The sequence below is a fragment of the Hypanus sabinus genome, chromosome 3 (genome assembly GCF_030144855.1).
Source record: "Hypanus sabinus isolate sHypSab1 chromosome 3, sHypSab1.hap1, whole genome shotgun sequence".
NCBI classification, from domain to species: domain Eukaryota; kingdom Metazoa; phylum Chordata; class Chondrichthyes; order Myliobatiformes; family Dasyatidae; genus Hypanus; species Hypanus sabinus.
Genome location: NC_082708.1, coordinates 21357327 through 21371140, shown reverse-complemented (window position 1 = coordinate 21371140; position 13814 = coordinate 21357327). Strand labels below are relative to the sequence as shown.

General features: G+C 39.7%; 1 protein-coding gene across 7 annotated transcripts in view; it reads right to left on the bottom strand.

Moving 5' to 3' along the window:
* herc2 (HECT and RLD domain containing E3 ubiquitin protein ligase 2) overlaps positions 1-13814 on the bottom strand; it is a 242326-nt gene that overhangs the window by 190918 nt on the left and 37594 nt on the right. For all 7 annotated transcript variants that reach the window (XM_059963844.1, XM_059963845.1, XM_059963846.1 and 4 more), the window contains exon 3: positions 13670-13807. In XM_059963844.1, coding sequence (XP_059819827.1) covers positions 13670-13807 — 138 coding nt within the window. The remainder of the gene's footprint in view (positions 1-13669; positions 13808-13814) is intronic.

Sequence of the window (13814 nt, the reverse complement as noted above, 5' to 3'; positions counted from 1 at the left end):
TGGAGCTTTGTAGCTTCATTCTAATCATCAAAAGATTAGTACAACTTCAAATACACAGTACCATTGTAGTTGCTTCAGCTCAATTTTTACGACTTAAACAAGTATCACAACTCTAAAGGAACTTCATACATATAAGATTCAAGCTTTGTTTATTGTCATTTTTCAGTAAACAAGCTTAAAGAACAAAATGACTGTTACTCCAAATATCTTGGGACTATACTCACCGGAATTCATAAGACTAAGAGGAGATCTTATAGAAACATAAAATTATGAAAGGGATAGATAAGATAGACACAGGAAAGTTGTTTCGACTGGTAGGTAAGACTAGAACTAGGGGACATAGCCTCAAGTTTAGCGGGAATAGATTTAGGATGGAGATAAGGAGGAACTGCTTTCCCAGAAAGTGCTGAATCTATGGAATTCTCTGCCCAGTAAAGCAGTGAAGACTACCTCAGTAAGTATATTTACAAAGTAAGACAAGATTGGTTAGATTTTTCAATGGTAAGGGGAATTAAGGGTTATGGAGGGAAAGGCAGGTAGGTGGAGATGAGTCCATGGCCAAATCAGCCATCTTATTAAATGGCGGAGCAGGCTTAACACGCCAGATGGCCTCCTCTTGCTCCTATTTCTTATGTCAGTTCTTATGAACATGATGCAACATAAAAAATAACAAACAATTAAAAAATCAGTAAGTATAAGGCAATCCTATAAAGTACAATGCACAAGTAACTGTTTTACTGTGGCTGTTCTACTGCCCTCGCAGTGAAGGTATACAAGTTAAGTCAAGTCACTTTTTATTGTCATTTCAACCATAACTGCTGGTACAGTACACAGTAAAAGTAAGACAACATTTTTCAGGACCACGGTGCTACATGAACAATACAAAAACTACACTGAGCTACGTAAACCAACACAAAAACTACACTAGACTATAGACCGATCCAGGACTACAAAAAGTACACAGAACAGTGCAGGCATTACAATAAATAATAAACAAGACAATAGGCACAGCAGAGGGCAGTAGGTTGGTAGTCCGGTGGCTTGGGGGAAAATCTGTTACATAAATAAACAGCTGAGTGGCAGCGTCCGGGATTCCATCCGTTTCTGTACTCCCACCGAGTATTTAGTTGCCACAGATATAGTCCAAATTAATGTCCACTGGAGAGCAGAATGGACAGGACAGCAGGCCAGCTAGGGCTTGCTTTTTTCCTGGCACAGACTCTTGCCCGCTCGCTTCGCTTCTGCTTCCTTGCACACCGCTTACGACGTCCCCAACTCTGGCCACCAGCATCAGGCAACTTCGAGGACTGCAGGCCTAATTCCCTCAGCAAGCCGAGGTCGCACAATCTAACCAGCAGATTTTCATGAAGGTTTGTTTTTGGGTGATCTCTGTATTGTGGTAGTATCTGGCGATGGTAGGTAGTTGCTCTGTTATCCATTGCCCTAAACCCCAATTGTGCCTTAAAATCAAATTAAATTAAAAAACAAAATGAAAGTAGCACCAGATCCGAAAGGCCGCTACTGCTGTGTGCCGCGCCGCCTACACAGCCATACAAAGAGTTAAACACCTCAAAAAAAAAACATCGAAGATGTAAGCTTCCTTCAGGATTTTGAAATGAGATTTTAACTTGTGAAATTGCAGCAAGTTAAGTAAAATACCTATTAAATTTGATACGGAGTCATTACATGCTTGAATGTACTGATATTGTCAATTACTATCGCAATCGCTGTTAACTAAGGTAACACACACACAGACACCTCTCCATAACTAAGCCATGTAAATAAAACTCACAGCACAGTGCTATCTTAATAGCAATAAACTATAAACATTATATTTTCTTCAAAATATATTTACTAAATGTTTACCGATATTAACAAAACTTAAGACTCAGATATTGCCCTTTCAAGGGCACCCAGGCAACTAGGCCTCTGATCTCCCTGCCATATCAAGTTCTGAATAATCTGTTCTTTACCATATAATATTTAATTTATGCACTTTATTTTGTTATTTATACATGATTTGTCTGCAAATTTTATCCTTACTTTTTTTATTAGTTTTTTATACATTTTCTACCTAACTACAGATAAAAAACCCCCAGATCAAAATGAAGAACATTGATACAGTGCAAAAATAAACATACAATAACAATATCATACAAAGAAAGATAATTGAAAAAGCACCCAAATTGAAGACAAGTAAAATTAGTATCCTCCCCAAGCCCTGCAACACAAAAAAAAACTCCAGACCAACCACAATACAGTATAGAGAATATAAATCAGGACAATCAAACCCCCAAAGCTGTAAATACACTTAGCAACAGAAGATATTAATGCCTTCTACCAAAAGATAAAGGAGCTGAAAGCAAGGGACCAAAAAAAAACCTTAGTTAGGAGGAAGGTTATGAAAGTACTCAATAAAAGGTCCCCAGACCTTATGGAACTTTAAATCCGAATTAAGAACTGAATAATGAATTTTTTCAAGGTCTGAGCAGGCCATAATATCGTTAAGCCATTGAGCATGCGTGGGCGGGGCAACATCTCTCCATCTAAGGAGGATTAAACGTTTAGCCAGGAGAGAGGCAAAAGATAATATTTGACACTTAGTCAAATTCAGACGTAAATCTGTCTCACCCCAGAAACCGAACAAAGCAATTAAAGGGTTTGGTTCTAGGTGGTGATTCAGAATATACGATAACGTTATGAAGACATCTTTCCAAAATTTCTCCAAGCTAGGACAAAACCAGTACATATGAATGAGAGAGGCCTCGCCCCTTTTGCATTTATCACAAAGCGGACTAATGTTAGGGTAAAATCGAGATCATTTAGATTTAGACATATGGGCTCTATGAACAATCTTAAACTGTGAAAGACAATGGCGAGCACAAAGAGAGGTTGAATTAACCGATTTGAGAATCAAGTCCCAAGTCTCATCAGATAAGGAGGTATTTAAATCCTGCTCCCATGCCATTTTAAATTTATCCACAGGGGCACGTCGTACGGCTGCTAATTTATCTAGAATGAATGATATTAAACCTTTACCTAGTGGATTAATGGAAAGAAGTAAGTCCATAATATTTTTCTCAGACATTTCAGGGAAGTTAGGAATTAAAGGAACAATGAAGTGTCTAATTTGGAGATACCTAAAAAAATGAGCATTGGGCAGATTGAACTTAGCAGAGAGCTGTTGAAAAGAAGCGAAGCGATTATCCATAAAAAGATCTTCAAAATGTCTAATGCCCTTCCTATACCAATCATGGAATGCTGAGTCATACGTAGTAGGTTAAAAAAAAGGTGATTATGTAAGATAGGGCTAGAAACGGAAAAACCATGAAAACCATAAAATTTCCTAAACTGAGCCCATACACGCAAAGTGTGTCGAACAAGAGGATTAACTATTAATCTGGACAAACTACTAGGGAGTGCAGAGCCAAGAAGTGCAGAAATAGATAATTCTTTAGTGGAGCTCAACTCCATTGCCACCCAATTAGGGCACTCGGGTTGGCCATGGAAAAAAGACCAAAAGGTAGCACAACGTATATTGGCTGCTCAATAATATAAAGGAAAGTTAGGTGAAGCCATGCCACCCTCTTTTTTAGGTTTTTGGAGATAGACTTTATTAATTCTAGAGCGCTTGTTCTTCCACAGATATGACAAAATAATAGAGCCTAAGGAATCAAAAAAAGATTTAGGAAAATTGGGATTGATTGAAATAAATATAAAAGTTTAGGGAGAACATACATTTTAACAACATTAATACGACCTACCAAAGACATAGATAGAGGTGCCTTACCTTCTTAAGTTATCATGTCTTTATGTGTATTATGTGTACTACTGTGCTTTACACTCTGGTGTGGAGTAACATCTCGTTTCTATACATTGTATGATTATATACTTGTATATAGTTAAATTACAATAAACCTGACTTGTTGTACACTTTCTGTACAGTGGTATCAAGGGTAGAAGTACATAGTCTCCCAAAAGTGATTTAGTTAGATGGTGGGAGGGGAGGGATGAAGAAGGCATAAGCCTTCTTCTGTCAGGGCTGTGAGTACAATTAGGGCATCACATTACAGCTGTAACAGTCATTTGTGAGACCACAATTAGAGTAAAGTCTGCAGTTCTGGTCACTATACCATAATCCACTGTAATTAAACTAGAGAAGGTGCCAAAAAGATTTGACAAAGATGTTGCTAGAACTGGGGTCGTTGAGTCCTCAGAGACTAGATTGACTGGGACCATTTTCACTCGAGCAAAGAAGGTCAAGTGTTAACCTGATGGAGTTTTCTAAAAATTATAAGCGCAACTATCAGCCTATCTCAAAGGGTAGGGGAGTCTAAAAATATATAAAGGGTAAAAGAAAGTCGAGGGTATATTTAGGACCAATACAAAATGATGCTGGAGATATTGTAATGGAGAGGTGCAGAGATGGCGGAGGAACTGAATGCGTATTATGCATCAGTCATCATAGTGGAAGATGTCTGCAGTATACCAGACACTCAAGTGTGTCAGGGAAGTAAAGTATGTGCAGTGAAAATTGTGACTAAAAAGGTGCTCAGGAAGCTTAATGGTCTGAGGGTGGATAAATCTCCTGGACCTGATGGAATGTACCGTCAGGTTCTGAAGGAAGTAGCTGGAGAGATTGCGGAGGCATTAATGATCTTTCAAGAATCGATATAGATTCTGGCACTGTACCGAATGACTGGAAAATTGAAAATGTTACTTCGCTATTTAAGAAGGGTGGGAGGCAGCAGAAAGAAAACTATAGACCTGTTAGCCTGACAACAGTGGTTGGGAAGTTGTTGGACTCGATTGTTAAGGATGAGATTACAGAGTACCTGGAAGCACATGACAAGATAGGCCAAAGCCAGCATGGTTTCCTGAAAAGAAAATCCTACCTGACTAACCTACTGCAATTCTTTGAGGAAATTACAAGCAGGGTAGACAAAGGAGATGCAGTAGACATGGTGTACTTGGATTTTCAGAAGGCCTTTGACAAGGTGCCGCATAGAGGCTGTTTAGCAAGATAAGAGCCCATGGAATTACAGGGAAGTTACTAGAGTGGGTGAAGCATTGGCTGGTCAGCAGAAAACAAAGAGTGGGAATAAAGGAATCCTATTCTGGCTGGCTGCCGGTTACCAGTGGAGTTCTGCAGTGGTCACTGCTGGGACCACTGCTTTTTACAATGCATGTCAATAATTTAGACTACGGTATTAATGGACTTGTGCCTAAATTTGCCGATGATACAAAGGTAGGTGGAGGAGCAGGTAGTGTTGAGGAAACAGAGAGCCTTTAGAGAGACTTGGATAGTTTAGGGGAATGGGCAAAGAAGTGGCAAATGAAATACAAATGTTGGAAAGTGCATGGTCATGCCCTTTGGTGGAAGATACTGGTGGATATACTGACATTGGAGAGGGTTCAGAGAAGATTCACGAGAATGATTCCAGGAATAAAAAGATTACCATATGAGGAACATCTGGCAGCTGTATTTCCTAGGGTTCAGGAGAATGAAGGAGAAATCTCATAGAAACAGTCCAAATGTTAAAAGGCCTGAACAGATTAAATATGGCAGTTACTTCCCATGGTAGGGGATTCTAAGACAAGAGGGCATGACTTCAGGATTGAAGGATGTCCATTTAGAACTGAGATGTGGAGAAATTACTTTAGTCATAGGGAAGTAAATCTATGGAATTCGTTACCGCGAGCGACTATGAAGGCCAAGTCATTGGGTATATTTAAGGCAGAGGTAGATAGATTCTTGATTAGCCAGGGCATCAAGGGGTATGGGGTGAAAGCAGGGGAGTGGGGATGACTGGAAGAATTGGATCAGCCCATGATTGAATGGCGGAGCAGACTCGATGGGCTGAATGGCCTACTTCTGCTCCTATATTTTATGGTCTTAAAGTGGACTGGCATGCTCCCCCCTCCCACTCTGAAGGTAGTGGACACGTGGAACAAGCTACCAGAGGAACTGGTAGAGGCAGGAACAATTACATTTAAAATCTAAACAGGGATATAAATAGGAAAGGTTTAGACAGATATGGGCCAAATACAAGTAAATGGGGTTAACTCACATAGGTACCTTGGGCGACACAGATAAGTTGAGCCAGTTTATGTACTATACAACTCTAAAAGGCGTTTAAGAGAGGTGGGCAAATTAAAAGGCTGAAGAAATGAAATTGCTGGCCATTGCAATTTACAAACCTATTGAGGGCAAGGAGGATTCATTAGAGACCAAATTGGCAATCTGTGCATGAGCTGAAGCTTTAAATGAATACTTCATTTGTATTCAGTAAGGAGAAGGATGAGGTAACTGGAGAATTCAGGGAAACAGTATCAATTACTATGAGAAAACTACTGGTATCAAAATTCTAAACACAGTTAAAGATGGATCAAACCTCCGAGACTGATGCATTGGGTCCCAGGCTGCGATGCTAGGCAAGGGAGGCAATTGCTGGGGCTTGGACAGAAATGTTTAATCTGAGCTGACTATAGAAGTGCCAAATGACTAGAAGGCAACAAGTGTGGTACCTTTATTCAAGGGAAGCAGGGTAAGCTAGACAATAACAGAGTGATGAATTTAATATCAGTGGTAGCATTACAGTTAGTATGGCTTTGTTAAAGGGATGTACTGTCTGATAACTTGACTGAAATTTATGAAGGCAATGCTACTGAGGGTAATGTAATGCTCCAAAGGAGGAATGCTCTTCTCCATCCTTCCCTTTAACCTAGCATGATGACTTCAGAGATCTCTTGTCATTGCCCATTCCACTGAATGATTAGAGATCAGATCTACAGGTAGGGAATTACTGCCTTCTGCACATTGCCTTCCAGATTTCTCACAAAAAACTACTCATCACCACCAAAGCCATTTCCACTCTGTGAAACGTTCTCACAAATGCACATATTCATGGGCAAATGTGTTCACCATTTCATTCATTAACAAGTGTTTTTACAGACCAGTTACTAAGTTAATTCTCACACAATCAATGTTGCTTTTGTCTCCAATCTTCCTGCTCTCTCTCAGGACAGATCACAAAAAAAACAATAAGCACCAACTGTACCTATGAATGTCAGTTGTTCCAGCAATATCATATAGTAATAAGACCAATTATCCTGATAATGCAATACTATATATTTAATTATATTTTATAAAATTATTTTTTATAGCTAAATAAATTTAAGTTTATATTTGTGCTTAATTCGTTAAGTTTCTAGATGATTAAAGGCTCAGCGAACTAATCCTGCTGCCAACCTGGAAATGTCATTAATAAACTGTTTAATATCAGCTTCCTGGGATGCAAGTTGGAAACATAGTGGATTCTGGTTAATTAGGACACCTTCAGACATTTTGGTCCAATTAAGTGGCTGCCCCAATTAGCTAGTTTCATGAAAATAATTAAAAAGGTATTAAAGAGAACTACAAGGAACACCACTATATATAAAGTGCAGCTGGATGGTAGTGAAAAAGAGGCAAACTCATCAAGACTAAAGGAGTCAAGATGCCTGAAGGCCACATACCAGATGTGCACTACAGCTTCAAATAGCTGGGGACTCTGCAGGTGCATGGAAGCCGGACAATGAGGACACAAGGAAGGCTGCAACATCCAAGTACTTCCAAAGAGTGAGACAGATCCTAAAAATCCAGCTGAATGGGAAGAACAAGATCAGACCTATCAACACATTATCAGTCATCAGACACCCAGCCACAACTGTGTGTTGGCCAAGGAACAAACTGGAAGCCGCTGACATCAAGAACCAGAAACTATTAACAACACCTGGAGGATTCCATCCTAAGTCCAACTTTGAGCGACTGTACACCTGCCAGAATAAAGGAGGATGGGGACTTGGAAGCATCAAGGACACAGTCCTGGAAGAAATGTAAAGCATCCATGAGTATGTCAGGAAGATGCTGCCCACCCCCCCCCCCACCCCGCAAAATTACAACCTGCTAGGAAAATATCTCAGACAGCAGGCAGGGATTTGGAAATGGAAGTGGGTGAAGCACAGCCAAGGACCCAAGGCCATGGCAGGACGAACCACTGCACAGGATGTACCCATCGCCGGATATCAGAGGTGGCTGACACACAAGAAAGTCCTACCAGTGGCTAAAATGGCAGGGCTGATGGACAGCACAGAGGCACTGCTCATGGCTGCTAAAGAATAGGTGCTGAGCACAGGCAAGAGAAGCAGAGGTCTATCACAACAGACAAGACCCTAGACGCAGACTGTGCAAAGAATTCGCTAAAACCATCCAGACATGCAAACCATACAGAAGAGCAGAGTGCAAGATACAGACAGGGACAGCACACACTGAATGGCACAACCAAATTGAAGGAATTGTGTACAGGAACATCTGCACTGAGTATGGATTGGACACTCCCAAATCCAAATGGGAAACACCTAAGAAAGTAGTGGAGAATAACAGAGCTAAGATCCGTGGGACTTCCAAATACAGACCATGTACTGACCAACCAACCAGACATAGGACAAGGAACAGAAGAAAGCAAAAGTAATAGATGTGGCAATCGTGAATGACAACATCAGGAAGAAAGAATATGAGAAGTTGGAAAAATACCAGGGCTCGAAAGAGCCGAGAGAAAGGATGGGAAAGGTTAAAGCCAGAGTAATCCCCGTGGTGATAGGAGGACTTGGAGCTGTGAAACCTGGACTGGGAGAGTGGCACCAACAAATCCCAGGAACAGTATCTGAGATCTTAGTCCAGAAGGGTGCACTACTAGGAACAACAAGGATACTGCACCGAACCACACACACAAAAATAATTCAAATTTCTTTTTCTCTCTATTATCATGTATTGCATTGTACTACTGCCGCAAAGTTAACAAATTTCACAAATATGCCAGTTGATATTAAATCTGATTCTCTTTGGCAAATCTCCTGTCTGACTTAAACAGCATCGTGTACCAAATAAACAAAGGGAATCCCAGCAATTTTCTCAATTAGTTTTTTTTCTTGAAGAGGTATCCCAAATAAGTGGCTGCCCCAATTAACCACAAACACAAGAAAATCTGCAGATGTTGGAAATCCAAAGCAACACACACAAAATGCTGGAGAAAGCCAGCAGGTCAGGCAGCATCTCTGGAAAGGAGTTAACAGATGACGTTTCAGGAGACCCTTCATCAGGACCCAATTAACTGACAGCCTAATTAACTAGAATCCACTGTGCTATGTGAAACTGCATACACATTTCTAGCCTTCAGTCAGAACATTTAGTTTCTTGTTCAAGCTTTAAAACCACTAAAAGAAAATTAAAACTGGGTTGAACTTCAACAATGAAGATAATCTTATTAGCAAGGATTAAACAGCATTTTAAAGAAACATTGACTTTTAGAAGAATCAAATTGAAGTTGAGAAATTAGTAATGGATGCATAACCAAGATAGACTCCGACACCACTCCATCTTTTAACCAGGTCACAAAATGCCAGAAAACTATTGCGACTTTTAAGAAGTCCCATGTACGTTTAAACAGGGCTAATAAGCTGAAGCAGTCTAAAGATGACAACCATCAAGTGACAAAGTTATTTTAACAAGCCTATTAACCAGGCTGGTCTCGTGCGTCAATTTCAATTGCACAACCTGCAGCTGCTTATCACCCCCACACAGCTCATTCTGGAGAACTCAATGTTCACGTGAACTAAATAGTGCTAAAAGAGAGTGTCAAAATTCAATTGACAGATGGCATCTGACCAAAAACAAAATCATAGTACATGTTCCTCTCCACATCCATTCTAACTAGGCTTTTCAATATTCGATAGGTTTCAATGAGATTCCTTCCCCGCCATTCTTCTAAACTCCAGCAAGTACAAGCCAAGAGCCTCAAACACTCCTCATGCATTAGCCCTTCCAAGTTCAAGTCTCTTTTTATTGTCATCTGACTGTACATATATATATAAAACCAAATATCAGCCATGATAGAATGATAGAGCAGACTCAATGAATCAAACGGCCTAATTCTGCTCCTATGTCTTAAGGTCTTATGTCTAGTAACCTTACTAATCAAGGTATCTAATTTTGATAAATTTTGATTATTCTTAGTAGACATATAACATGAAGAAGAAACAACTAACATTAGAAATATTTATTCTTTTCAGACTACTTCATAGAACATAGAAAACCTACAGCATAGTACAGGCCCTTTAGCCCACAAAGCCATGCTGAACATTAGAACTACCTAGGCTTACCTATAGCCCTCTATTTTTCTAAGCTCCATGTATCCATCCAGGAGTTTCTTAAAAGACCCTATCTTTTCCACCTCCACCACCATCACCAGCAGCCCATTCCACGCACTCACCACTCCCTGTGTAAAAAACTTATCCCTGACGTCTCCTCTGTACCTATTTCCAAGCATCTTAAAACTATGCCCTCTTGTGCTAGCCATTTCAGCCCTGGGAAAAAGCCTCAGACTATCCACACAATCAATGCCTCTCATTATCTTGTACACCTCTATCAGGTCACCTCTCATCCTTCGTCGCTCCAAGGAGAAAAGGCCAAGTTCACTCAATTTATTCTCATAAGGCATGCTCCCCAATCCAGGCAACATCCTTGTAAATCCCCTCTGCACCTTTTCTATGCTTTCCACGTCCTTCCCGTAGTGAGGCTACCAGAATTGAGCACAGTACTCCAAGTGGGGTCTGACCAGGGTCCTATATAGCTGTAACATTTTCTCTCAGCTCTTTAACTCAATCCCACGGTTGATGAAGGCCAATACACCATATGCCTTCTTACCACACAGTGAACCTCCATAACAGCTTTGAATGTCCTATGGACTCGAACCCCAAGATCTCTCTGATCCCTCACACTGCCAAGAGTCTTGCCATTAATGCTATATTCTGCCATCATATTTGACTTAACAAAATGAACCACCATTTCAATCATTTAAAATTGTTGAGTTTCATCAGTGCAGGCAAGCTGCATACATTACCCGTTGTTAGGGTAATAAAAAATGTTTGCCCTTAAAAGAATTCACCAATCACTACCCAAAAGTTTGAAATCTGGAATACAATACCTCATATATAATTTGTGGAGAAAGAACAAGTTATAAACAAGATTTTTTGTAAGTTCCATTTCTTCACTTTCTCACGCACACGTCATGGCTTCATATTATAGAAAATCTCAATACACCCTGCTTTCTACCTGTTCTCCAACCATTCATTACCCTATCCCAGCAATATATCATGGGCCTTAGTGCAAAAATGTATAAAAGATAAAAGTATAAATTGCAAAATGCATAAGGAAATCAAGTTTCATAGCTAGAAAATATTTACACAATGCATAATACTGGTCTCCCATTGCAGAATTTATTTTTAAAGTCATCAGTCCCATGGAGTGGGTGGAGAAGAAAGTCCTTATAACAGGGGTTCTCAACTTTTTTATGCCATGGACCAAAACCATTAAGCAAGGGGTCCATGGACTTGAGGCAGGCATGGATTAGGCAGGCAGTTAAAAGAGATAAAGGCAGCAAATTTGTGATGACTGCTAAGATAAAGGAGGCATTGTGATATGAAATGACCTACAGTGGTGGAAAATAACTTCTTATAGTTTCTATATTGAAAAAATCCAATGGTTGAAAATCCAGTGTAACAAATGGTGGTATAGCCAATGAACTTGCATTTGGTCCTGATGAAGAATCTCGGCCCAAAACATCAGCTCTATGGATGCTGTCTGACCGGGGTGGGAGGGATAGAAGGGGAGAGGAGGGGGGGGGAGAGGAGGAGGGGGAGAGGAGGAGGAGGAGGGGGAAAGGGAGAGGGAGAGAGAGAGAGAGAGAGAGAGAGTGTGTGTGTTGCATTTATTAGCCCCAATAGTCACAGAGCACTTTGCAGACAATTAAATAGTTTTGAACCATAGTTATTACAAAATGCAGACAATGAAAATATTAAATGAGGACAAAACAGTTCCCATTGAAAAAAAAACTGAAAAACTGTAGTGGAGTGGGACTGATGAAAAAGTTCTTTTGTGGCATTCTTATGGCACAATGGGTCACTGAACTCCTGTGAATCATGTTTCTTATCAGAAAATGTCAAGTTTCTGCATATGTAATTGGTATAAAGTGGTAAGTGGTAATATGTAAGTGGTATAAAGTTAACTCAAAAAATGACAGAAAACATTGGAGTGGAGTCTGTAGCATAACAGGTGGATCCAAATGCCCTAGCTAAATAGCGGAGTAGTAAAGACTGGATTTTAAAGCATTCTGTACAAAATTCAATTTCACAAATTAGAATTTAAGAGATAACTTCAAATGCAACAAGTTATATGTCAGAAACATCCCAATGCTTCCAATGAGCAGCAAAAAAAATCTCAGAGCATGCAAATATATTATTCAACAGTTCTGGAAAATGCTCCTCACTTGCCTGGATTTGTGCAATTCTGACAAAACTCGAGCAGCTTAACATTTTATAAATAACACAATAAAGCTCAACCAATACGCTATCCATTCTGTTCTTCTCACTCTATCACCAGCACAATGCAGTTGTTACTACTACCACCTAAAGTTCTTCAAGCTCATCCTAATCTATGGACCTCAAAAGGATACTGCCTCTGTTCCTTATATCTCTTACCATCCAGACCTGAAAACATAGGTCAAGTGCAAGGACACGGTCATCTTTCTTGATGGTTTTCTGGGAGTGCTTAAGGGCTGCAGCACATCAAGAATGCAGCTTATTTTCAAGAGAAATAAACAATCAGTGTAACACGATGAACATGTCAGCAATGCCTACATCTCACAAGTGTTACTTCATCCACAAGTAACATTTAGGAGGACAACTTGAATTTTAAGCAGTATTCTTTCCATATGCATCACTTTTAGAAGTACACTCACTGGCCACTTTATTAGGTATCTCCTAAACTGTATGCCATGGTCTTCTGCTGCTGTGGTCCATCCACTTCAAAGTTCAACATGCTGTGCATTCAAAGATGCTCTTCTGTACACCACTGTTGTAATGTGTGTGTTTTTTAAGTTACTGTAGCCTTCATGTCAGCTTGAACCAGTCTGGCCACTCTCCCCTGACTTCTCTCATTAACAAGGTGTTTTCACTCACGGATCTGCTACTTACTCGATGTTTAATTTTTAAATTTCCACACCATTCACTGTAAATTCTAGAAACTACTGAGCATGAAAATCACACATCAACCGTTTCTGAGATACTCAAACCACCCCGTCTGGCATCAATAAACATTCCACAGTCAACGTAATTAGATCACATTTTTTTTCCCCATTCTAATGTTTTGTCTGAACTAAAACAGAACCTCTTGACCATGTTTGCATGTTTTTATGCATTCAGTTACTGCACTTGAATCACCTGATTAAATATTTGCACTAACAAGCAGGTGAGTTGGTGTACCAAATTAAGTTGGCACTGACTGCACATACAGTCAATTCAGCAATCAAAGAACATCTTTAAATACAATTGTCTTTAACAATAAAGAAAGCAACAAGCAAGATAAATAGAAAAGCAATCTCATAAGTTTCTAATTCAAAAGAATCATTTGAATATGGTCAAAATTATGAGCCCAGTTGCACTAGGTAAATGTGCTGCGTATGCTACAAGTTTACATCAAACACAAAGAAATTCAGTGGACTGATAGCTTTAAAATGTGATGCTTGAACAGTAAGGAACAATACTCATGTTTTTATATGTGCTTATCTCATACCTGGTTGCCTGCCCCAAACCCACGATTCAATGATCGACTTGGCTCGATAGATAGATGTTGGTGTTTCCTCCTCTTCTTTTTTCTCCTTGTCATTCTGGTCATCCTTCTTTAAGCCAGCCTGAAATTCATTATTATCCTCTGTGGC